The following is a 24,932-nucleotide window of genomic DNA, read 5'->3' as shown; positions in this document are numbered from 1 at the left end:
AGGACTTAATTGCATTTTTCGAAAGTTTTAAAACTCAATTGCATTTTCATGACAAATTTTAGAACTTAATTGTACTTTTTGAAAGTTTTAGGATTCGATTGCATTTTCGCGATAAGTTTTAGGATTTCCAATGTACTTATCCCAAATCTTTTAAAAGCATGTAGAGGTTAATGTCTATATTACGTATTTATCGAGGGAAGAGGTGGCAAAATTTAAATCATTGATCAACATGAAAACGTGCCACCCAGAATAGGGAAAAATAATACTAATTAGCAACAAAAATAAGGAAATTTTTTTCATTTGATGGGTAAAAAGAGTAATGGGTAGCTTCCTCTAACTTAAAACAAGTGGGGGAATTGTCCAATCAATCTTAAACCTAGTGTACAGATATCAATGTAGTTCTAAACTTTTTTATTTTGCCAATTTAGTTTTAAATCTTTGAGCGAGATTTCAATATAGTTCTTTTGACCAATTTTGGTTTGGAATTGTTGGAGTAATGGTGTGCCACGTAAGATGGCTGATGATAACTGTCTAACTGGATTGTCATTTTTTATGAAAATTGACTGAAAGGATCACAATCAAATTTCGCACAAATATTTAGGACTAAATTGACAAGATTAGAAAGTTTATGACTAAATTGGCATATATATAATAAGTTTAGGACTGATTGAGATATACCCTAAAACAAGTGGCTTGAGATTCTTAGGTTCGGGTGGTAATGACATGCGAATTATAAGGTATTAATAATTAATCAAGAAAATTATGAATTTTGTTCTTTAAGATTTGCTTTTGCAACCCACAAGGATTTCCTCTTCTCCATTTTTTTGAAAATGTACTTTCAAGTTTTTCTTTATAATTAAGTCGTTGTATGTTTAATTTGTCTAATCAATTCTTTTTACTTATACAAATTTTCTAATTAAGTGTTTTTGATACTAAAATCCGACCAAATTCAATTGACATGATCATCGAACGACGCCAAACTCTGATGTAAATAAAACATACGGACGCCTCCATTGGCATGGATGAAAAATGCTCATGAGAAAACGTAAAAAGATACACAGGCAAAAAGTAGGAACTTTTTTGGTTAAAATCTCCGAGACCCAATAAAAAAAAATGATTTTATCGGGTTTCAAATTTTAGCGAATCTTTTTAGCACGGAGAATAACCTCCTTGATTTTTCCCCATAATATTAAAATTCGTCCCTCCTTTTGTCGGCCAAAGAATTTGGCTGTGTCCACGTGTCGAGCACCCAATTGTGGAAACTATAATATTTTCTCTGAGCACGAACATCCCTTGCTCCGTGAGGGAAATCTTGACAGATATGCACTCAATCTCTGTCTCCCATCTCAGATGCTGTTCGCACATTATTGGATGATGCGCATAATAATCTAATGAGCTCTTTTTTTCTTTCAAGAATGGTATTTCTGGATGGATCAAGAACCGATTTTTGAGGGATGGAAAAGGTGCAACTGTCAATGGACATTGGACAAGGAAGAGACAAATCATGCCAGCCGTTATTTTGACACCCCTCCCCCTCTCTCGTGTCTCCATCTGACAAGTTCACAGCCCGAATTCTCTGTCTCTTCCTCTTCTGGTTTCTGTTGGGGAACCTGAGGTTTTTGTCACCACCTCTGGCTCATGGAAGATGTCCAGGAAAATGTTGTTTCCTCCAGGTTTTTTAGCTCCCCTTAGAGCTCTGATTCTTGCCTCAGTTGGGTGTGTGTGGATTCACATGATTTAGTGCTCTCATTTGTCTTCATGTTCAAGCAACTTGTGTGTTTGCCATTGATTTTTTTTCCTTGGTTTTTTTGTTGGCTCTGTGAAAAATCCTCATGTTTCTCACGTTTGTATAAGAGTACTAGTGCGTATATTGCAGAAGAGGGCAGAATCTTTAATTATTTTTATAAACTCCCCCGTGGGATTTCTTCTTAACTTAATCAAAGTTCAGCTTCTTCCAAAACATGCTTAACATTCAAGCTTTAGGGAACAAAAACTGGCAAATTGTTAAGAAATCTGCTTAATCATTGCCTAGGCCTTTCTTGTTTCCCGCAATTTCTTATTGTCCTCCTCCTACCTAAAAGATCTCTAGGTGGTCCTTTAACTTGTTGATCTTTTGAATCGAATCATTGACATATTCTTACTGTAGATATCTTTTAGGAAAAATTTCTTTGAACGCTTCCTATATCCTTCCACCCAGGGCGCATATAGTGTTTGTTGGGACTGGCCATCATGGGTTACTTGGGCTTGTTCTTGACTACTTTAATCTCAATTTGTCACATATCCTATTGTTTACTGTCATTTTCATTGTTGGCTTTAAATTTGCCAGCAATGGTCGTGTTATCAATGCCAAAGAAATTCAAGAAGAACAGAAAGAAGAAGAGGAGGAAGAAGGAGAAAGGCTTCGTGTTAAAGGCAAGAAATTCCGGGCCGGTTTCTCCGACTCTATATCCTCCCATGGTAGATTCTAGATCTTTCGTCCTCACTTCACATCATGAGTTTGTTTGTAATTAATCCTGATGGGTGTGTGATAATGCTTTGATCTGTGTACGTGCTAGACTTAAGATCTTTGGAGATGGAGGGGAGGGTGGATGATTCTTCCCCCCGAGGAGTTTTCGAGGATGGCCAGAGCAGCGTAGAACTCGATGTTACTTCCCCTGCCAGCACCTCAAGTTCCGAATGCCAGTCATACTCAAAAGCCTCTAGCAATAGGTGGCGGGGTTTCCTCCGTTCGCTGAAGAAGGGATCCACCGTGCGCTTCCACACGTTTCCTCTGAAGAGCGTCCCCAAGCTCACTAGGAGGAAGAGCAGGAGGATAAGAGAAGACATGGTGCCAGCGTTCCATGCCAGCCTGGACACCGAGCTCGGCGAGCTGAGCTATTTCAAACCGTCCTGGAGGAATTTTACGCTCTTGGAGCTCCAAGATGCTACCGACAACTTCAGTCGTGGTTTGTGACTTTCCATTTCACTGGATACTCGGTATCTGTCAGATGTGAAGGACATGCTGTCAATGTACTTCTTATGTATATTTTTGTGGCAGATAATCTAATTGGGGAAGGAGGATGTGCTGAAGTTTACAAGGGTGTACTGCCGGGTGGGGAGATCGTTGCGATCAAACGGTTGACGAGGGGATTGCCGGAGGAGATGACAGCAGATTTCTTATCTGAGCTGGGAATCATAGTACATGTGGACCATCCGAACATCGCCAAATTGATCGGATATGGAGTCGAAGGGGGAATGCACTTGATTCTCCATCTGTCTCCTCACGGGAGCCTCGCGTCTCTATTATACGGTTGGGTTTTCATGCTTAAGAGTTTCTCGGATATTTCATACTTTTCGGTTGGAGTTACGCGGACGAATTGGAATGAGGATTGGTCTGGTACATACTTGCAGGCTCTGGGGAGAAACTGGACTGGGGTATCAGGTACAAGGTCGCTTTAGGAACTGCCGAAGGACTATTGTATCTTCATGAGGAGTGTCAGAGGAGGATTATTCACAAAGATGTGAAGGCCGCTAATATATTGCTCTCCGAGGATTTCGAGCCCCAGGTAGCGAATCACTGAGATATACATGCACTTCTTAGCTGTACTTTTCTGATGAATTACCTAAAGTATCTTCGGAAGTTCAAATCTGGAACAGAATACCGTCTCTTGGCCTTCCTAGTATGTGCTAATCATTTGGGTGCACAATCTGTCAAAATTTGCAAACAAAAATGAGAGAGAAATGTGCTTGTACTACTTAGATTAGGACATGTTTAATCCAGACTTACACAATTCTTTTCCTGAATTCTATTTTTCGTGTAGATATCTGATTTCGGGCTTGCAAAGTGGCTGCCAGAGCAATGGTCTCATCACACTGTATCGCAAATTGAAGGCACATTCGGGTTCGTGATCCACAACTTCAGTTTACCTTCTCATTACCGCAAAATTCTGCACAATTTTATATTTCCGCTTCCGCCCCAATTAATCTGTTGTTGCAAAACGCGATTACAGATACCTTCCTCCCGAGTACTTCATGCACGGGATTGTCGATGAGAAAACAGATGTGTATGCATACGGTGTACTGTTACTGGAGCTCATCACGGGACAGAAAGCTTTGGATAGTTCGCAGAAAAGCCTCGTCATGTGGGTATGTTTTTTGTGTTCATTCCTCACAAAACAATCTCGATCGAGTACCACCAAAATATCAGAAGTACTAAGTTGATGTTTAAATTCACACCATCTATTTTTACCTGCACATTGCCCTAGGCCAAGCCTCTGCTTTCTGATAACCGCATGAAGGAGGTCGTGGATCCATCTCTTGCCGGCGCCTACGACTCGGAACAGATGGACCGTTTGATCTTGGCAGCCTCTTTATGTACCCATCAGTCTTCGATCCATAGACCCCAAATGAGCCAGGCATGTCATTTTTCCTAGAATAGTCTCTAAGCATGCTCCTCTATGAACTCTCATCCTAGTAGTCCTAGAACCTAATAGACATGACTGGATTCGTGTTTTACAGGTCGTAAGCCTTTTGAAAGGCGAACAGCGCAGTTTGGAGCTCGCAAGAGAACAACACCAGGGGCCTTCACTGCAAAGAACGTACTCCGAGGAGCTGTACGCCGCGGAGGAGTACAACGCGACCAAGTACCTAAACGATCTGGATCGCTACATGGAGATTGTCCAGGGCTTAACTAAGGAATGCCGAACCGAGTAGCTTGTCTTTTTGTAACCATGACTCGTAAAGGAGATACGTTAATCCAAATGTAACTCGTATTGCTTCGACTGGTATATATTCAAGTTCTCAACCAGATTGCGTGCAATCATAACCGCAAAAGTTTCGGATGCAACAAATGAGGCAGAGTTCTAAAAGATCAAAGTACACGAGGTCGAAAGGATACTATTGAGGGATGAATTTTGGTTTGTAATCACTTAACTGCGCAAGTAATACTGCAATCAATCTTTCATTAGAGCTTAAGAAGAACATAAGCAAACGGTTGAACTGAGGGGAGCGAAGTTTACTTGCAGTACGGTGGTCATTAACATTCATTTACTGCTAAATCATATTAATTTTTCTATCGAAGGTTACTCTAGGAATGTGACATGGCCTTAATTACGCCCATTTTAAGACAAAACACTACCCGCGTCTCGATTACATTCGAGCCTCGACAAGGACAACCTCCTCGAGGCCGCTCCGGGAGCCTTTGGGCTTCATACCCAGATGACCACGCAGTCATTTCGCATCCGATTAGTAGGAGTTCTCTAAGCGGACCACGCCTCTCATTAGCGAAAAAGTGAAAATCTTTTGCCGATGAATGTCAACCTGATGTTCGCGCAACCGTCCGTCATGGCTTATGGGTACGTTGTCCAAAGCGGCTCAATACCAGACGACGTCGTACTCCACAGCCGCAGGTTGCTCTTTTCACTCTGCCAGAAAGACAAATTTTGGGGAAGTAGAAAAAATCTATCGGCTTGTCAGAAAAACGACGTGTCTGCATACGAAAGTAATTACAAGTCCCATGGATGTATCATGGGTCGGTCGATGGACAGTTAAAGAACCGAGGACAAACGGAAAAATCAACGCTTTTCCCAGAAAGAAAGTTGACATTTTTATTTGTTTGCTTGCCTCCATATCTCTCTTCCCGCAAGATCCCCAAATCTCGAACGCAGCACCATGTTCGTAGCTTCGTTCCTGCGATCCCTCTTGCTGCTCTCGATCTGCTCGATCCTCGTCCACTGCCCGAGCGCGGACGCTGCTTCTGCCAGCTCCATCATCTCCCCCGCGAAGGTCAAGCAGGTCTCATGGAAACCCAGGTCCCTTCTCTTTCTTTCTTAATTTCGATTTCTGAAGCACACCCAGTTCGCTGCTCGGTCGCGACATCACTTTTGTCTGGTCAAAGATCGAACTTGATGGTGTTTTTCCGCAGAGCGTTCGTGTACGAAGGGTTCCTCACGGACTTGGAATGCGACCACTTGGTCTCTCTGGTGAGTGCCCCTTCGTTACCGCAACTCGATCGGTGTTCGGATTGCTCGGATTTGTTGATTGAGTTCGATCCCGCAAATTGTTGAATCGAACGAGCAATCACGGGTTATGCTGATAGAGGACGGTGCAATGTATGTTTTCTCATATGATGAGACTTGTGAGTATTCATTTGAAGTTGCTTGATATGGTGGGACAGGCGAAATCAGAGTTAAAGAGATCTGCGGTGGCGGATAATATGTCGGGAAAGAGCAAGCTCAGTGAAGTTCGTACCAGCTCGGGGATGTTTATTCCGAAGGCCAAAGTTAGTTTTCATTACCCTTCATTGTTTGCTGGATCTTTATTTGAAATTCTACGCTTAAAGCTTATGATGATGTGCCGTTATATACATGGAATTAAGTTTCAGTTGTACGATTCGTGGTGTACTGAAGGGGAGGAGAGAAAAAATGACTAACTTCCTTGGAGTTGTGATTCCCATCTTATTGAAATTCTTGTTCATTTATATTCCTTGTAAGTTAAAGTAAATTATTTACAAAGGCAGTAGGTGCGATCAATTTGCCAAATCTTACTCTGTTGGGGCAAAAAATATATTCATGTTCACAGAACATTTGCCGTCTAGCTTTAGGGCGTGGGTGGAAGAATGGCTATTTGTATCAGCACGTCATGTGTTTGTAATTGCGTCTGTATATGTTAGCACCAGGACATTGTATCATTTATTCAAGATGTCAATAGAAGAGAGCTGCCAAAAGAACTAAGGTTGCCTGCCGGCTTCTGCTTCCTCCTGAATTGCTAATAGACTCAAATTTGCGCGTTGTTGTAAACTTGGGAATTATTTTACAGATAAATGAGAAAACTATTTCTTCAGATCCATTTCTAGTTTTTCTAATTTGCTTTTCATGTCCTTCATCATGCTTGTTTTAAATCAGTATGTCTATTATAGGATCCTATTGTCGCTGGGATAGAGGAGAAGATTTCAACATGGGCCTTTCTCCCAAAAGGTATACTATATCCTTAAGCATTGTTCGATTCTCTTCTTTCCAGAAGGATCTGTTGTTGATCTTTCAGTTCTGACTCATATAGTCTGTACTATGTGCCATAATTTAAGCTTTACAGTGTAATTTACTTGATGCTGAGCGACAAGCTGCTCAAAAAGTGATTGCTGATTGTTGTATTCTGATTTTGCTTGATTTGTGGTACTGGGAGGAAACAAAAAACTAGATGCTTTATATGAGGAAATAGCTTATTGGTCTACATGCTTTCAAGCTGTACCAGTGTTATTTGGCCTGGAAGTCATAAAAGAGTTTCCTTGGATGACGGTAATGCAAGTTCAGTTCTAGCTTTGGTCTCATGTGCGTGACCTATGAGATGCTTATTTAGTGATTTTTTTGTTTAAGAAGTTTCCTTGAAAGTTAATTTATTGAAAGTACTGGTCGAGTGTTATGTCTGAGCAGATAGCAAGAAAAGCAGATACTGAGACCACGGGCTTGAGCTGAGATACTTGTAGGTAGAATGTTTGGCTTTCGCATTGATGCTGAAGTGATACCCATTGACACTGATGATCAAAGCACTGGTCTTACTTTAACCTTTGTCTAAACTGAGAAGTTGTTATTTGTTGTCATCAATGATAACTACAAATGGTACTCAAGAGTGAGGTGGTCAGCTATGATGCTGTGCTGTTGCTTAGACAAACACAAATGGACTTAAATGAAGATGACGATTTTATTAATGGTTGTCTCTGGGTTTTAGAAAGGTATGCGAGGTCTTCAGAAATCCTTCAAGTGTTTATTCAGTTTAACATAATTTTCTACAATCAAAGATATGTACTGATTAATGATAGTGGTGACCTCATCTGATGATGAATTGTCCTTTGTCATTATCTTAGATGTTGGTTATGAAGTAGAAGAACATGGCCGGTGGTATTGATGGATAATAATTGTTGTTGTTTTTGTACATTATGGGTATTTCATGTTGATTTCTCCTTCTGGTGGATGAGTGAGACAACTTATATTTGGTGCTCTTGAACTTCAGAAAATGGAGAAGACATTCAAGTGCTGAGATATGAGCATGGACAGAAATACGATCCACACTATGATTACTTTGCTGATAAGGTCAATATTGCCCGAGGTGGACATCGCTTGGCGACAGTGCTAATGTATCTTACTGATGTGGAGAAGGGCGGTGAAACAGTTTTTCCCAACGCAGAGGTTAGTAACCAGAGGCTGAAGTATTTACAGACTTTTCAGAAACATCCTGCATGTTTTGATATACTTGCAGTCATGTCTTCCTTAACATATGGTTGTATCAGACCCAAGTAATGGCTTTGTCTTCTGTTGAAGAAAGGACTATGTGGATCCCCTAGATTTGTCTGTGGGTTTCACAATGTAGTATTCATGAATGTGTCTGACGGACTGATTAAGCTGGTTGAGTTAAAGTACTACAACCCAAAAAGATATGGATGATGAGGAAGACCATCATCATGTCTATTAGGAGAGTACCCATGGTTTTATTCACAATAATGCACGTTTGGGCTTTGTTTTCCTGGTGAACTTTGTTCAAGAACTGATTAAATAGTAACATTATACTTCATCTGATAGGATCCTCCTCGTCGTAGAGCTTCTAACACAGATGACAATCTATCTGAATGTGCAAAGAAAGGGATCGCAGGTCAGCCACTGTTTTAGTCATTGGTTTTTCTGAATTTTATGGTCGCAATAGCAGCCTGTTAATGTGCTTCCATTACTCTCTGATTGAACCCTGTGAATAAATAGTGAAACCAAGAAAAGGCGATGCGCTTCTTTTCTTCAGTCTCACGCCGGATGCTGTCCCCGACCAGAACAGCCTTCATGCGGGTTGTCCGGTGATCGAAGGCGAGAAATGGTCAGCAACGAAGTGGATTCACGTGGACTCGTTCGACAAGATAATTGGTGAAGGCGGGAACTGCACGGACACGAACGAGAGTTGCGACAGATGGGCTGCACTCGGGGAATGCACCAAGAATCCTGAGTACATGGTCGGAACTCCTGAGCTCCCTGGTTATTGTAGGAGGAGTTGCAAGGTATGTTGAAGACTAGAGGTTTGGGTTTGCGCATCGCTTGATATACTCCTCTTGTTTGTATCTACACAGCCACGAGTTCAAATACTCTTAGGATTTTCTTTTTTCGGTCGAAAGGATGCAAGTGCTTTTGTGTACCCCTGTTCTTTCTTAATATTTATATTGTGAACTGAACTAGTTTAAGACAATCATATGCATTTATGCGCAGATTTTGCCAACATGAGGGTCACCTGTCTTGAGTTGCTAAACGCCCAATTATTTGCGCATTTCGAATCATTATTATAGTAGTGACGATAGCAATGAATCGATAGAAGATTTCTTTTTTCCCCTATTTCAATGCACCAGTCGCATGATCACAAAGTCAACATGTTTAAAAAGTCAGTGGATGAAGCTCTAAATTTGATGACCACGCTTTAGATCTGTCACAATGCTGATTAGAGAAGAGAGGAGAACCTGCGGTAAGTGGCCAAGGGAGAAGAAGGAAGAGAGGAGAAACTCAGAGGAGGAGGAGAAGAGAGGAAGGAACAAATCGTCAAAGTCATCAAGGGGCTCTCGGTTTTGTGTACACTTTACCCTAGACCTATCGTAATGTATTTATATAAACTGTACATGACCATAATGCACTTATGTATGTAAAAAGAAATAAACACAAATAAAATCGACACCACTCAAGTAACGTAACAAGACCCAAGTCATTGTTTCTGTATTTGCTTTCTACTTGTAAGTTGCAGGTCAGTGTCCTCGATACCCTCTTACCAAGATTTTAAATCCCATTCGAGTTTGTATCTGGAACTCAATTTTAGGATATTCTTTCAGTTAGAACTAATACTAACTCAAAACAAAATCGAAAACTAGCCTCATTATATCATTTTTTTTGTTCTTTTTTCGATTTTAAGGGGGCGAGACAACCTAATGAAATTACGTACTTTGAGAATGATATTCAATAAAGCTAGAGTGAAAATTTTCAGCATCATCCAAGTCGGTAGATAATACGAGTCCTAACATATGGCTTTGGCATTCGTAAACCTCTCCAATTCATTGAAGGCATGCTCGTCAACCCCCATTTGTACTTCTCAGCCACAACAAGTACATTTATTGACATACTAATTTTCTCTTGACAACTTGGGTGTTTGCATTTTCGGCATGACTTATCTCACTAAATACACATAAATTTTCATGTCCGAGGTTTCATGATAAAATTAAATTTTGCTAAACAATGATTAAAAAGGTGGCTTGTAGAACTAGAAATTATGTAGACTATCTCTCTCTCTATATATCTATGGTTATAGTCTATTGGGTTGCATTGTTATAAAGGTATTTCTTTTAAGGATTAATACTACCAAAAATCTCAAATAGGTATACTAGTGCTATATTTACTTCAAATTAATTTTCGACTAAAAAATAAACATCCAACTACTTTCTTTCCCCTTTTTTAACACAAGTAAGCGCTCTTGTTTATCTAATTTACTAAAAATTAAAAAAAAATTAGAATGTAGTTTTCACCAATGAATTTCTCTTAAGAAATTACATGCGGCCCCTTTAAAAAAAGTTCTTATCTACTTAATTAAAAATCTTGTCGTAAATAAACTTTTCCAACGATCCCAACTATCTCCCTCTATGAACCTCGCAACAAAGCTCTCCCTTCTCCCTCTAAATTCTATTTTCTATACCGGCCCAAAAAAATTATATCCTCTATAAGTCTCTCATTTCACAATTTCTTATATTCTCCTTCATAGGAATGTTCTAATTCTCGAAGATTTAGTCATTTCATAAGACATAAATTTTTTTCATACACTAAGTTTGTATTAATATTTATAGGGATAAGTGCATTGGAAGCCTTAAAACTTATCACGAAAGTGCAATTAAGTCTTAAAATTTTCAAAAAATGCCATTAAATCCTAAACTTGTCATGAAAGCGCAATTGAGTTATAAAACTTTCAAATTGTGTAGTCAAGTCCTATGACTTGTCAAATTGGTCCAATAAAGTCCTTCTATTCATTGCACTCTTTGAAAATTTTAAAGCTCGATTACACTTTCTTGACAATTTTTAGAATTTGATTGCGCTTTTTAAAAGTTTTAGAACTCAGGTTAAATTTTCACGACAAATTTTAGAATTTAATAGCATTTTTGAAAGATTTATGACTCAATTACACTTCTGTGACAAGTTTTAGAACTTTCAGTGAACTTATCTCATATTTATATTATTGTTCGGGAAGTTGAAAACTTTCTTTGTGACATATAACATATGCGCAAGCGCGCGCGCGCGCACACACACATATATATATATATATATATATGTTTTGGTGTTATTTGGAGGTTTTTCATTTATGTTCTTTTGTCATTTTTTGGTCGACCCTGATTTAAGGCGACAGGCGAAAAGGGGGGGAGGGGGATCCCAAGCAATCCAAGAAACTACTATGAAAAGCACGAATCCAAAGCATCATCAGGAGCTTCTGGTCCTGTATGAGCCGACAACATCCGCAAAACCAAGTAAAGTTTGCACCTTTGGCCCATGCAATTTAATTCATCAAATCGCTTTCAAGGTTTCTTTAGCATTTATGGCCTCCAATTGAACAGTTGTTCCACAGGATTTGGAAATTTTTTCTCTGTTTCTTTATTTAAAGGGAAAACAATACTACTACTAGTGCTTAAATTTTGATACAATGTGCAATGTCATCATTAAACTTTTAATTTGTTCAATTTAGTTCTCGAACTATTCCTAAATGTTAAATCTAGTTTCAAAACTTTAATTTCTTCGATTTAGTCCCACAACTTTCCATTGCAAAGTCAAATCAGTCTTTCGATATGCCGTTTCCCATATTTTAAAAATCTTTTCATTTCAATCCATTTCCTAGAAAAAATATTACCTTATTATTACTTTTTGCCTTTTTGGTCTTTACAAATATTACGATAGTTCTATTTTAGAATCCTTTAGCTTTTTATCTCTATACTAGGCGAAGTATAACCTTATTTTGAGTTATATCGGGTTGATATTTTTGCTATTTTAAGATTAAGTGCTTTCATAAGGATATTTAAAAATGATATCAATTTATTTATAAATAATTGTATATATTTATATATAAATTGTGTTCCTAATTTTTTAGATATACAAGATTTTCAAGCCTTTGTGTTTCGTGCTTTCTTAATTAAATTTAGCTCGATCTATAAATTAGGAAATTAAAATAGCAGGATTATCAACTCAATAAAACTCTAAATGAGGCTAATTTTACTACTATAGAGATTATATATTAAGATATACTGAATAAAACTATCAGACCAAAAAGAACGATAATAAAAAAGATATAATATTATTTCTTGATTTAGGAAATAGATTGAAATTAAAAAATAATTTTTAAATCTGGGCAATAGTGTAATTATAGAAACTTGTGACTACTAACTAGTACCGAGGCTTGATTTGACATTGTAATGGAAAGTTGAGGGATTAAATTGAACAAATTAAAAGTTCAAAAACTATATTGAAGATTAAGAAATAGAGTAAAAGCTACGTTAAATAAATTAAAAATTCAATCATGATATTGCACTATTTGTATGATTTCCCCCATTTAAAGCCACCAACTTATTGGCGGAAACACGAAGTGGTCTGTCTGGTTTTGTTCTGTTTGAGTTCGTGTTTGTTTGGAGGGTGAGAAACAACAGATCAAAGCAGAGAATGGATGTGGGTCTGTCGCAAATGCAGAGGAGGTCGGTTGATCACTGGAACTCCGTGTTCAAAGAGGTAAGAATCACACAAATTCATGCGAAGTCTTATGGGGTTCTGTCTCTTTCACTCGGCTCTTGCATTAGGTTGACCCGTCAATGTTCTTCTGTTTGCTTCGCTATGTGCATTTTTCTTTTTTGGCCATTTGGATGAGAGTAGGGGATTCTGGACTCTCAGTACTTGGAGCTTCAGGAGCTGCAAGACGAGAGCAACCCCGAATTTGTAGTGGAAACGGTGTCTCTTTTCTTCACTAATTCTGAGAAGCTGCTCGATGATCTCTCCAGTGATCTGTAAACACACCAACCGTCATTTTTTTTCTCCTATTTTGTTCTGTTTCTTGATGCTCTCTTCAACATCTCTTCAGCACTCCTGGGTTTTTTAAGTTTGCTTCATCCTGTGAAAAGTTCATTGATCTCACTCTCTAATGTAGAGCTCAGCAAAACGTGGACTTCAAAAGGGTGGATGCTCATGTTCACCAATTGAAGGGCAGCAGTTCCAGGTATTGATAAATTTCCTCCTTTCTTCAAATGAACGAGTCAACTTTTATTCATTTATTTTTATCAAAGCTTTTCTGGAAGAATGTCACTTACTTTAATTGGTGAAATTTTAAGCTTTCGATTGTAGAGACATAATGGTATGTGCAATGGTTGATGAGAAAGTCATGACTTTGGTTGACAGTATAGGAGCATCGAGAGTTAAGAATGCCTGCATAGCGTTCCGAGACTTCTGTCGGGCGAAAAACATTCCTGAGTGAGTTTTTGCCCAAATCTCTCGTCTGTGAACTGCCTTTTGTTTTCCGATTGTTTTTCCGATAAAAAAATATCAAATTGTTTAGCCATAAATATGAGGAACAGAATGGGCTTATGAAACCTCAAGATCATGAGGAAAGAGATGAATTTTGTTGCAGGTGCCTGCGATGTCTGCAACAACTGAAACAAGAATTCCTCCTTGTGAAAAGCAAGCTCGAAACTCTTTTCGACGTGGGTATAGATAAATTCTTCTTAATGACTTTTTTTCAACTACTACATAGACTGGTAATTTTTCAATCTACTTCTATGAATCATTCTGACATTCGTTGGCTTGTTTCGAACTTGAATTGCAGCTGGAGAAACAAGTTGTGGCTGCTGGTGGGTCAATCCCCAAGATGCAACCAAGCGAGTGATCGTAATAGTGGGCATGTTTTGAGGAAGAAGAAGCATATAGAAGCTACTATAATACTTCTTAGGCTCCGCATGTGCAATGTTAGCAACTATGAAATTGCTGGTACTTAATAAAACTTGAGTGAAAATTTTCAGCAGTGTCAAACTGTGTAGATCATATTAAACCTATATTATATAACGTGGCTTTGGCATTCGTAAACCTCTCGAATTTATTAAAGCCATGCCGACTCCCATCTTACTTCTCAACCTCAAGAACATACATTCTTGACAACTTGGGTGTATGCATTTTCGGCATATCCAATTATTTCAATTGATAAAGGGAGCGACGACTAGAAGTAACTTTGCTAATTAGTGACAATTAACTATGCCGATCATGTTGAGGATGATGTCTTATATTCTGTTATATGGAAAAGCTAAATATTTTAGGCTATGTGGGCAATTTTGTAATTTGTGCCATGTAGGGTTTCGCTATATATGTTTAGGGCGAAACAGGTCTCTAAGAAGAGAAGGAGAGAGTGAGAAAGAGCGGATGTACACTTTTCTACGTTATTAGTGAAACAGATCTCATCTCCCCGTGGACGTAGGTAGGCGGAACATCTCCCCTGCTGAACCACGTAAATTCTTGTGTTGTGCGAATTTCCATTACTTTTCTTGCATCGTTGATAGGATCGAATTAGATATTCGACAATTGGTATCAGAGCTTGGTTCGACAAGCTATCAAGATGGCAGGAAAGGGTTTGAGTGTCAAGTACGACATCGAGAGGTTTAATGGAAAGAACACCTTCACTCTCTGGCGACGAAGAATGATGGATCTTCTGATTCAGCAGGGCCTGTCGAAAGTGCTGCTGGGGAAAGGGAAGAAACCAGAAACGAGTGATGAAGATTGGGGGGAGATGGAGGAAAGGGCGGTAAGCGCCATTCGATTGAACCTATCTGATGAGGTTCTGCAGTATGTGGTGGATCTCAAGTCTTCTCCGCAGGTGTGGTCGAAACTTGAGAGCATCTATATGACCAAGTCCCTAACGAACAAACTGTTTTTGAAAAAACAGTTATACTCTCTACAGATGGAGGAAGGCTCGTATCTGTTAGAACACATCAACACGTTCAATCAGATTCTGAGTAAACTTGCAAGTCTGGAGGTTTCAATGGAAGATGAAGACAAAGCCATATTACTGCTATCGTCGCTACCAGCATCTTATGATCATCTGGTGACGACACTCTTGTATGGAAAGGAGACGCTTGAGACAGATGAGGTCATCACGCCCTATTATCTAATGATACGAGAAAGAGGGTTAACAAAGCTACGGCATAGGGTGAGGGTCTCATCGGAAAAGTCAAGGAGCAGGAACGGGGAAGAACAATCCAGCGGGGATCCGGGAATAAGGGTCGATCGAAATCAAGAGGGGGTAAAACAAAACTCTCTTGTTATTATTCCAAGAAGGAAGGCCATCTGAAAAAAGACTGTTATAAGAAAAAGGAAGACTTGAAAAAGCACGAGAAAACTTCTAATCAAGCAAGTGTGGCTGATAGCTCAGACGGTGATGATGGAGATCTTCTCTCTATATCATCAGGTAAGAATCAGTTCGCTGATTCATGGATTTTAGACTCTGGATGCTCTTATCACATGTGCCCGAATAGGGATTGGTTTGATTCATACCGGTCATACAGTGGTGGATCTGTTCTAATGGGGAATGATGCGGTTTGCAAAACCATTGGAATAGGGACTATTAAAATCAGAATGTTTGATGGTATAGTCAAAACTTTAGTGGATGTAAGGCATGTTCCAGATCTAAAGAAAAATTTGATATCTTTGGGTGCGCTTGATGTGAATGGGTGCAAGTACGCAGCAGCAGGTGGAGTTCTCAAAGTCATCAAGGGAGCTATGGTTGTCATGAAAGGAGAGTTGACTGGAAGTTTATATAGGCTCATAGGGAGTACAGTAACAGGTGGAGCATCTGTGACTACAGCTGTAGAGTCCGATACAGATGACACTCATCTGTGGCATATGCGGTTAGGGCATATGGGTGAAAGAGGTATGATGGAGCTTCATAAAAGGAAGCCGTTAAAAGGTGTCAAAAGCCGCAAATTGAACTTCGCAAATATCGTTGGAAACAGAGCAGTGGTTAGTTTCGAACCTGCGAAGCATACGAGCAAGGATGTACTTGATTATGTACACAGCGATGTATGGGGTCCTACACCGATCAAATCAAAAGGTGGAGCCGAATATTTTGTGACCTTCATTGATGATTACTCAAGGAAAGTCTGGGTCTACTTCATGAAGCTGAAGAACGAAGTCTTCTCCAAATTCAAAGAGTGGAAGGCTGAAGTAGAAAGGCAGACAGGAAAGAAGCTAAAGTGCTTGAGAACAGACAATGAAGGGGAATACAGGTACACACTATTCCTGGAACTATGTAAAGCTGAAGGGATCACACGTCACTTCACAACATCAGATACACCACAGCAAAACGGTGTAGCTGAGAGGATGAACAGGACACTTTTGGAAAGGGCTCGGAGTATGAGGCCGAATGCGGGGCGAGTAAAAGTTTCCGGGCGTAAGCGCTAATATGGCATGCTATCTCATTAACGTCTCCATCTACACCATTGAATGCGAGTTCCCGAGGAGTTGTGGACAGGTAATCCGATTGACTATTCTAGTTTGAGAGTATTTGGTTGTCCAGCCTATGTTCATGTACAAAGTGGACATCGTTCCAAGTTAGACTCAAAGTCTAAGCAGTGTATCTTTCTTGGCTATGAGAAAGGTGTGAAAGGATTCAAGCTATGGGATCTTAATGCACGGAAGACCGTGGTTAGCAGGGACGTTGTCTTTGATGAATCTGACATGGTGAAGGCAAATAACAGTTCACATGCAGATGGCAGAAGTGAAAAAGGATCTACTGTGCGGGTGGAGTCAGGTGAACCAGAAATAGCGGGAGGAAGGGAATCATCCAGTAACTCACCAGAATCACAGGAGACAGTAGAAGATACCTACACCATTGCAGAAGGTAGAGGAAAACGTACTCACAAAGCACTTGTGAGATTCGGGTTTGAGGATAGGGTTGCTTATGCCCTCACAGTAGGTACAGGCGATCCATCTTCCTATCAGGATGCGATATCTGATGCTGATAGTGATAAATGGATGTCAGCTATGATGGAAGAAATGGAATCCTTACAGAAAAACAGGACTTGGAAGATTGTGGAGAAACCTAAAGGGCGAAAGATGATTGGGAGTAAATGGATCTTTCGCAAGAAAGAGGCAGTGTCTAAGAATGAGCAGGTAAGGTACAAGGCTAGACTTGTAGCTAAAGGGTATGCACAGAAGGAAGGGGTGGATTATAATGAAATATTCTCTCCAGTAGTAAAGCACACTTCCATTCGGGTTCTACTTGCCTTGGTAGCCATGTTTGATTTTGAGCTGGAGCAACTTGATGTGAAGACGGCGTTTCTTCATGGAGACTTGGAGGAACAGATTTTCATGGAGCAACCTGACGGGTTCAAAGTGCCAGGAAAGGAAGATCACGTTTGTCTGCTTAAGAAATCACTTTATGGCCTTAAGCAATCTCCAAGACAGTGGTACAAGCGTTTTGACTCTTTTATGGTGCAAATTGGCTATTCGAGAAGTGAGTATGATTGCTGTGTTTATTTTAAAGTGTCAGATGATAATTCGATTATTCTTTTGATGCTTTATGTTGATGACATGCTCATTGCTACTAAGGATATGCATAATATTGTCTCTTTAAAGTCCTTGTTGAATAATGAGTTTGAGATGAAGGATCTTGGTGCCGCTAAGAGGATCCTTGGTATGGAAATTCATAGAGATAGAAGTGCGGGTAAACTCTGGGTATCTCAAAAGAGGTATGTTGAAAAGGTGCTTAAGCGTTTCAACATGAATAAGGCTAAACCAGTGAGGACACCATTAGCTAGCCACTTCAGGTTATCTGAACAGCAATGCCCCACAAAACATGAGGAGATTGAGGAGATGACTCGAGTTCCTTATGCTAGCGCAGTTGGGAGTCTCATGTGTGCTATGGTGTGTAGCAGGCCAGATTTATCTCATGCAGTCAGTGTTGTTAGCAGATACATGAGTAATCCAGGGAAGGAGCATTGGAATGCAGTCAAGTGGATCTTTAGATATCTGAGCGGGACTGCAGACTTGTGTATTATGTTCAGTCGCGACGGAGGTTTGAAGGAGTTAGCGGGATATGTTGATTCAAACTTTGTTGGTGACCTAGACAGGAGGAGGTCTACTACAGGATATGTCTTCACATTAGCTGGTGGACCTATCTCATGGAAGGCGATGCTCTAGTCCACAATTGCATTGTCTACTACAGAGGCAAAGTACATGGCAGTTATAGAAGCTGCTAAGGAAGGGCTCTGGTTGACTAGGTTGGTTCGTGAGCTGGGTTTAGAGCAAGGAGGTGCGGTGTTACATTGTGACAGTCAGAGTGCCATACATCTCGCCAAGAATCAATTATTTCATGCAAGAACAAAGCATATAGATGTGAAGTTTCACAAAATCAGGGAGCTTGTGTCAGATGGCAGCATTCACTTGCGGAAGATTCACACAAATAGCAATCCTGCAGATTGTTTTACCAAGCCAGTCACTATTGAGAAGTTTGGGTCCTGTTTGGGCTCAATTAATATAACTCGCTGTTGAAGGTGAGGGACGCACTCAATAAGTGCGGGAGTGTACCTCTTATGGAGGTACGGGGATGAAGACATCTATATTTCATATTCTTTCACAGGTGGCTTTACAGAATCCAAGCCAAGGTGGAGATTGTTGAGGATAATGTCTTGTATTCTGTTATATGGAAAAGCTAAATATTTTAGGCTATGTGGGCAATTTTGTAATTTGTGCCATGTAGGGTTGCACTATATATGTTTAGGGCGAAACAGGTCTCTAAGAAGAGAAGGAGGGAGTGAGAAAGAGTGGCTGTACACTTTTCTACGTTATTAGTGAAACAGATCTCATCTCCCCGTGGACATAGGTAGGCGGAACATCCCCCGCTGAACCACGTAAATTCTTGTGTTGTGCGAATTTCCATTACTTTTCTTGCATCGTTGATAGGATCGAATTAGATATTCGACAGATCACTGATTGAAAAAGTGGCTTGTATAAAGAAATAATCACGTAGCCTATAATTATATATAATTTGTTTTTGGCTATACTCTCTCTTAACGAAACAAGTTGAGTTGCATGATTATAAAAGCATTTTTTTCTATATTTTGCAGATCAGATGACATCTTATGGAAAAGTACGACATTTTACCAAGGATTGCATGAAGATATCGGACTCAGTAGTTCCAAGTTTGATAGTTAATCAACAAGGACCCAACTCGCTCATGTTAATTGTTAACTCATGTCATCCAAAGACTTTTTGTATGTTTGACATGTGATTCTGTTTATCCCTACTCCCAATCCATTTGAGTTAACGCAACCAATCTCCAACTATTATTTCCTTGAGTATCACTTCACGAGCAATGTCCGACAGAGTTATGGATTTGAGAGCTCTATTTTCACGCATAGTCCTGTCTAGTACTCAAATGGCACGATGTACATTAGAAATTTTCAAAGAAAAAATGAGTTGTACATTGTAATTATGCACATCTCTGCTCTTTATTGAAAAAATTTGATGGCATCGTCGCTCATCAATTTTGACCATCGAATTCTACTAATTGCCTCTATGGAGTAGAATAGTTAATTTTTTTGTAGGTCATTATCCAAACTGGACATCACCCACTTTTCTGCACCCCTTTCTTCTTCAACCAACAGCTAGCTACCTTCTTTCCCTTTTTGAAATCAAGTAAGCGCTCTTGTTTTATCTAATCCACTAGAAATTAAAGGAATTGGTAAGCGGTTATCGCCGATGAATTTAAGAAATTCCATTCGACCCCTTTAGAAAAAGCCCTTATCTACTTAACTTAAAGTCCTTATCTATTCAATTTAAAGTCTTATCGTAATTTAAACATTTTTCGCGATCCTGAATATCTCCCTCTCGGAACCCCACAAATAAGCCCATCCCTCGCCCTCTAAACTCTATTATCTATACGGGCAAAGGCACAAAAAGAGAGGAGACCCGCAGCAATCCCAAAAAGCGACCATAAAAGCACGAATCCAAAGCATCATTAAGAGCTCCGGGTCCCGTACTAACCAACGACATCCGCAAAACCAAGTAAAGTTAGCATCTTTACCCGCGTAATCAAACAGTTGTTCCTCAGGATCTGCAAAGTTTTCTCTGTTTCTTTATTTTAAAGCCACGACTTGTTGGCTTAAAGACAAAGTGGTCCGTCTTGTGTTGTTCCGTGGGAGTGCGTGTTGGTCTGGAGGGGGTGACAAACAACAGATCAGAGCATGGATGTGGGCCTGACGCAAATGCAGAGGAGTTTGGCTGATTACAGGAACTCCATGTTGAGAGAGGTAAGAGTCACACATCTTCATGTAAAGTCTAGACCCGTCAATGTTCTTTTTTTTGCTTGGTAATGCGCTTGTTTTTTTTTGGCGTTCTGGGCGGGAGTAGGGTGTTCTGGATTCTCAGTACTTACAGCTTCAGGAACTGCAAGATGAGAGCAACCCAGGTTTTGTAGTGGAAGTGTTGTCTCTTTTCTTGACTGATTCTGAGAAGCTGCTCCATGATCTCTCCACCGATCTGTAAACACACCGACCAACTTACTTGTTTTTCTCCTTCTTTTGCTCCGTTTCTTGCTGCTCTTCATCATCTCTTCAGCATTCCTGGGTTTTTCATACTGTAAAAAGTTCATTAATCTCTCTCTCCCCAGTATAGAGTTCAGCGAAATGTGGACTTCCAAAGGGTAGACGCTCATGTTGACCGGTTAGAGGGCCGCAGTCGTAGGTACAGATAAAGTTTCCTTCTTTCTTCAAATGAAAAAGTCAATTTTTTTTTCATTTATCTTTTCTACAGAAAGCTTTTTCTCGAAGAATGTCACTTCCTTCACTTGCTTTTAGTGAAATTTTAAGCTTTGGATTGTAGAGACAAAAAGGTTTGTGCAATGGTTGATGAGAAAGTCGTTGACTTTGGTTGACAGCATAGGAACACCGAGGCTTAAGAATGCCTGCATAGCCTTCCGCAACCTCCGCAACTCCTGTCAGGAGAAAAACATTCCTGGGTGAGTTTTTCCCCAAAACTTTTGCTTGTAAACGTGAAGTTATCAGCCTCTTCTTTTTCTGATAAAAAATATCAGATTGTTTAGCCATGAATAGTGTTAGGAACATGGGAACAGAATGGGCTTGTGAAACCTCAAGATCATGAGGAAAGACATTAATTTTGTTGCAGGTACCTGAAATGTCTGGAACAAATGAGACAAGAATTCTTCCTTGTGAAAAGCAAGCTCGAAACTCTTTTCAATGTGGGTACAGAGAAACTCGTTTTAATGATCTCTTTCCATTTATCTACTTCTACGACTGGTAATTTTTCCATGTACTTTCGTGAATCATTCTGATATTCGTTGGCTTGTTTCGAACTCGAATTGCAGCTGGAGCAACAAGTTGTGGCTGCTGGTGGGTCGATCCCAAAACTGCAATCAAGCTTTTGATAGGCAATAGTGGGCATGTTTTGAAGAAGATAAAGACGAAGAAGCTTATAGAAGCTAATATGATAGATACTTGGGCTCAGCATTTGTAATGTTAGTAACTACTAAGCTTGAATGCTAGTAATCAAGCTTAAAAGGTTTTTAGTTTTTCATAGGATCCAAACAGTCTGAAGAAATTACTGTCACTTTCGAAATGATATTTAATAAATTTTGAGTGAAAATTTGCAGCATCATCGAAATCTGTAGATCATACAAATTCTATGTTAGATATACATTAGAATTTTCAAACAAAAAGGGGTTGTACAATGAACTTGACGGCATTATCACTTATCAATTTCGACCATTTTCTATGTATTGCCTCTTTCGAGTAGAATAATTCATTCGTTTTTTGTCGGTCATTGTCATAATTGGAGATCACTCACTTTTCTATGTCCCTTCTTCCTGAACAAAACACTCAGCTACTTTCTTTCCCCTTATTTAACACAAGTAAGCGCTCTTGCTTTGTCTAATCTAATGTGGTTTTCATAAATAATAGAAATTTCATTCGCCTTCTCCATCATATTGGGGAATTCCTTACTGTCTCTCCTTGATCCTTTTAAGGACCTGCTCAAGTCCATGCTTTATTTACTCTACCAAAAATCAGAAGAAGTAATATGTGATTTCATAAATAAAAGATACTCCATTCGACCCTTTTAGAAAAAAGTTCTAATCTACTTAATTCAAAGTCTTACCGCAATTTAAACTTTTTCTGCAATCTTGACTATCTCCCTTTCTAAACCCCACAAATAAGCCCACCCTTCTCCCTCTAACTTCTATTTTCTATACCGGTACATTTCCATTTTCTATAAGTCCCTTGTTTTGCAATTTCTAGTATCCTCCTTTAGAAGAATTTTCCAATTCTTGAAGATTTAGTGATTTCACAAGACATGAATTTTCTTCATACATAATATAATAAATAATCATTAAAACTTTCTATACAATGCGTTTGTATCAATATCCATATCATTGTACGGAAGTTGTAAACTTTCTTGTTCCCTCTAACCATAACTTTGCCTTGGATTCTTGATATTTGATTAAGAGGGAACCTCACCAAAGCAGAGATAAACGTAGGCCGTTGCGGTCTGTCCGTTTGACATTCATTGATGACGGGCTCTATAGATGCAATCTTTTGCCCTCCAAGTTAGAGAATTGTTTTTTTCTTCCCTCACCTCAGGGAATACTCCGAGTTTTACGTCCTAGAGTTTGGACAAAGCCTTTTAAGGTCTTACTTAGACCATTTTGGACATATAATATATATTTACGGATGCTATGATGTCATTATAAGGTTTTCTTGTGTTTTTTTTTGTCAGTTTTAGGTCAGGCGAGTGTGTGGGCCACATACAAAAGGAGGGGAAGCATGAATCAAACCCTTTTAATATTTAAATATTAAATCATGCATTCATTCATCTTTAATACGAGTTCAAAATTCGATCTTTCACGTGAACACATGTGAACAAGTGTATTAGGATTTATGTAACGACTGAATCTTTTAAAACAGTCATAAGTATCCCACGAAATTTTTTAAAGATACAATTTAAACTAACTTTGAGGGTTTCTTTAGCATTTATATCCTCCACTTGAACTGTTCTTCCACAGGTTCTGGAAAACTTTTCTCTGTTTCTTTATTTAAAGCCACCAGCTAGTGGTCTATCTTGTCTTGTTCCGTGAGAGTTTGTGTTTGTTTGGAGGGTGAGAGAAACAACAGACTAGAGCATGGATGTGGGTCTGATGCAAATGCAGGGGAGGTTGACTGATTACATGAACTCCCTGTTCAAGGAGGTACGAACCTCAAACTCATGTAGAATCTCAAGTATTTCTCTCTCTCTCTCTCTCTCTCTCTCTCTCTCTCTCTCTCTCTCTCTCTCTCTTGCATTAGGTTGATTTTCTCTTTTTTGCTTTGTGATGTGCTTTTATTGGCCTTTTGGGCGAGAGTAGGGGATTCTGGATTCTCAGTACTTGGAACTTCATGAACTGCAAGATGAGAGCAACCCAGGTTTTGTAGTGGAAGTGGTGTCTCTTTTCCTCACTGATTCTGAGAAGCTGCTCGATGATCTCTCCAGGGATCTGTAAACACACCAACCATCTTACTTATTTCTTCCCCTATTTGCTCCGTTTCTTGATGCTCTCTTCATTATCTCTTCAGCATTCCTGGGATATTTTTGTTTGCTTAACCCGTGAAAAGTTCATTAATCTCTCTCTCTCTCTCTCTCTCTCTCTCTCTCTCTCTCTCTCTCTCTCTCTCTCTCTCTCTCTCTCTCTCTCTCTCTATAATATAGAACTCAGCAAAATGTGGACTTCAAAAGGGCACATGCTCAAGCACACAAGATGAAGGGCAGCAGTTGCAGGTATAGATAAAGTTCCCTCCTTTCTTCAAATGAATGAGTCAACTTTTATTCATTTAAAAAAAGCTCTTCTGGTAGAATGTCACTTAATTGCTTTTCCTAAGAGTGGCAACTCATTAGAAAAGTTAAAGTTTTAAGCTTTGGTTGACAGCATAGGAGCACCGAGAGTTAAGAATGCCTGCATAGTCTTCCAAAACTTCTGTCAGGAGAAAAACATCCGCGGGTGAGTTCTCGCCGATATCTTTTGTTTGTGAATGTGAAGGTATCTGCCTTTTGTTTTTCCGATAAAAAGTGTCAAATTGTTTAGCCCTAAATATTGTGGGGAACATAGGAACAGAATGATCTTATGAAACCTTAAGATCATTACAGGTGCCTGAGATGTCTGCAACAAATGAAACAAGAATTTGTCCTTGTGAAAAGCAAGCTCGAAGCTCTTTTCGAGGTGGGTATATACGTACTTTTTAATGATTTCTTTCAAACTGATCGACTTCAAAGACCGCTAATTTTTCAATCTACCTTCGTGAATCATTCTGATATTCGTTGCCTTGTTTCAAACTTGAATTGCAGCTGGAGCAACAAGTTGTGGCTGCTGGCGGGTCGCTCCCCAAAATGCAACCAATCAATCCAAGCGTTTGATGGCCACTGTGGGCATGTTTTGAAGAAAAAGAGGAAGAAGCAGCATTTAGATGCTACTATGTGATACTTCTTAGGCTCAGCATGTGTAGTGTTAGCAACTAATAAGGCTTTGAATGCTAGTAAACAAGCTTACAAGGTATTTAGTTTTTTTTTCATATGAATTAACCTTTTTTCGGTTTAAAAGGGGCTCAGCCTCATTTCACTTTGGATATGGTATTTAATAAAGCTCGAGTGACAATTTTCAGCATCATCGAAGTCTGTATATCGTATGAATCCTATGTTAGATAACATTTGGCAAGCCTCTCAATTCAATGAAGTCGTGACAACCCCCATTTGGATGTTTGCATTGTCGGTATGACTAATCTCTGTAAATGGTATATGTAAACCGTCACGTCCACTGAGTTAAAGTGATCAAGGCAGGGACTCCCGAGGTTTCACGGTATAATTTAATACAGCCACAAGTAAACTTTGCTAACGAGTGACAAA

At 39.5% G+C, this 24,932-nt stretch overlaps 5 protein-coding genes across 5 annotated transcripts; all 5 read left to right on the top strand.

Moving 5' to 3' along the window:
• The first annotated feature begins 496 nt into the window (after positions 1-496).
• Positions 497-4,757, top strand: LOC115685047 (receptor-like cytosolic serine/threonine-protein kinase RBK2). Its single transcript, XM_030610037.2, is given in 12 exon segments — positions 497-508; positions 1,415-1,524; positions 1,526-1,615; positions 1,617-1,673; positions 2,327-2,457; positions 2,556-2,945; positions 3,038-3,289; positions 3,391-3,545; positions 3,801-3,880; positions 3,990-4,125; positions 4,245-4,394; positions 4,498-4,757. Coding segments are annotated over 12 exon segments (1,758 nt in total). The 3' UTR covers positions 4,693-4,757.
• Positions 4,758-5,517: 760 nt separating this feature from the next.
• Positions 5,518-9,225, top strand: LOC115685048 (probable prolyl 4-hydroxylase 4). The gene is made up of 7 exons (XM_030610038.2): positions 5,518-5,789; positions 5,903-5,960; positions 6,155-6,259; positions 6,896-6,953; positions 7,984-8,159; positions 8,550-8,619; positions 8,724-9,225. Exons 1-7 carry the CDS (start codon positions 5,650-5,652, stop codon positions 9,017-9,019), a joined length of 903 nt encoding a protein of 300 aa, XP_030465898.1. The 5' UTR covers positions 5,518-5,649; the 3' UTR covers positions 9,020-9,225.
• A 3,452-nt stretch (positions 9,226-12,677) lies between these two features.
• LOC130138614 (histidine-containing phosphotransfer protein 1-like) lies at positions 12,678-13,996 on the top strand. The gene is made up of 5 exons (XM_056313140.1): positions 12,678-12,743; positions 12,885-13,015; positions 13,156-13,224; positions 13,404-13,475; positions 13,633-13,996. Exons 1-5 carry the CDS (start codon positions 12,678-12,680, stop codon positions 13,994-13,996), a joined length of 702 nt encoding a protein of 233 aa, XP_056169115.1.
• A 6,196-nt stretch (positions 13,997-20,192) lies between these two features.
• LOC130134477 (histidine-containing phosphotransfer protein 1-like) lies at positions 20,193-21,591 on the top strand. The gene is made up of 6 exons (XM_030610049.2): positions 20,193-20,299; positions 20,400-20,530; positions 20,664-20,732; positions 20,926-21,006; positions 21,174-21,246; positions 21,373-21,591. Exons 1-6 carry the CDS (start codon positions 20,234-20,236, stop codon positions 21,430-21,432), a joined length of 480 nt encoding a protein of 159 aa, XP_030465909.2. The 5' UTR covers positions 20,193-20,233; the 3' UTR covers positions 21,433-21,591.
• A 1,490-nt stretch (positions 21,592-23,081) lies between these two features.
• Positions 23,082-24,688, top strand: LOC115685055 (histidine-containing phosphotransfer protein 1-like). Its single transcript, XM_056318247.1, has 6 exons — positions 23,082-23,247; positions 23,404-23,534; positions 23,745-23,813; positions 23,962-24,033; positions 24,180-24,252; positions 24,378-24,688. The coding sequence occupies exons 1-6, from the start codon at positions 23,182-23,184 to the stop codon at positions 24,444-24,446; spliced, it is 480 nt and encodes a 159-aa protein (XP_056174222.1). The 5' UTR covers positions 23,082-23,181; the 3' UTR covers positions 24,447-24,688.
• The last annotated feature ends 244 nt before the right edge of the window (positions 24,689-24,932 follow it).

The sequence above is a fragment of the Syzygium oleosum genome, unplaced genomic scaffold, assembly GCF_021117445.2.
Source record: "Syzygium oleosum isolate NSW1041296 unplaced genomic scaffold, Sole_v2.1 Sole_v2.01, whole genome shotgun sequence".
NCBI lineage: Eukaryota > Viridiplantae > Streptophyta > Magnoliopsida > Myrtales > Myrtaceae > Syzygium > Syzygium oleosum.
Note: the sequence above shows the minus strand (reverse complement) of the source record. Positions and strands in the feature narration are given on the sequence as shown.

What these genes read in the sequence shown, in the direction of transcription:
- LOC115685048 (XM_030610038.2), top strand. Translation starts at nt 5,650, where the DNA reads ATGTTCGTAGCTTCGTTCCTGCGATCCCTCTTGCTGCTCTCGATCTGC. An exon ending in GCGACCACTTGGTCTCTCTG is followed by an intron (nt 5,961 to 6,154) that starts GTGAGTGCCCCT and finishes ATGGTGGGACAG; the next exon opens with GCGAAATCAGAGTTAAAGAG. An exon ending in TGTTTATTCCGAAGGCCAAA is followed by an intron (nt 6,260 to 6,895) that starts GTTAGTTTTCAT and finishes TGTCTATTATAG; the next exon opens with GATCCTATTGTCGCTGGGAT.
- LOC130138614 (XM_056313140.1), top strand. Translation starts at nt 12,678, where the DNA reads ATGGATGTGGGTCTGTCGCAAATGCAGAGGAGGTCGGTTGATCACTGG. An exon ending in GATGATCTCTCCAGTGATCT is followed by an intron (nt 13,016 to 13,155) that starts GTAAACACACCA and finishes TCTCTAATGTAG; the next exon opens with AGCTCAGCAAAACGTGGACT. An exon ending in CGGGCGAAAAACATTCCTGA is followed by an intron (nt 13,476 to 13,632) that starts GTGAGTTTTTGC and finishes ATTTTGTTGCAG; the next exon opens with GTGCCTGCGATGTCTGCAAC.
- LOC130134477 (XM_030610049.2), top strand. Translation starts at nt 20,234, where the DNA reads ATGGATGTGGGCCTGACGCAAATGCAGAGGAGTTTGGCTGATTACAGG. An exon ending in GGAACTCCATGTTGAGAGAG is followed by an intron (nt 20,300 to 20,399) that starts GTAAGAGTCACA and finishes GGGCGGGAGTAG; the next exon opens with GGTGTTCTGGATTCTCAGTA. An exon ending in CATGATCTCTCCACCGATCT is followed by an intron (nt 20,531 to 20,663) that starts GTAAACACACCG and finishes TCCCCAGTATAG; the next exon opens with AGTTCAGCGAAATGTGGACT.
- LOC115685055 (XM_056318247.1), top strand. Translation starts at nt 23,182, where the DNA reads ATGGATGTGGGTCTGATGCAAATGCAGGGGAGGTTGACTGATTACATG. An exon ending in CAGGAGAAAAACATCCGCGG is followed by an intron (nt 24,034 to 24,179) that starts GTGAGTTCTCGC and finishes AGATCATTACAG; the next exon opens with GTGCCTGAGATGTCTGCAAC. An exon ending in AGCTCGAAGCTCTTTTCGAG is followed by an intron (nt 24,253 to 24,377) that starts GTGGGTATATAC and finishes CTTGAATTGCAG; the next exon opens with CTGGAGCAACAAGTTGTGGC.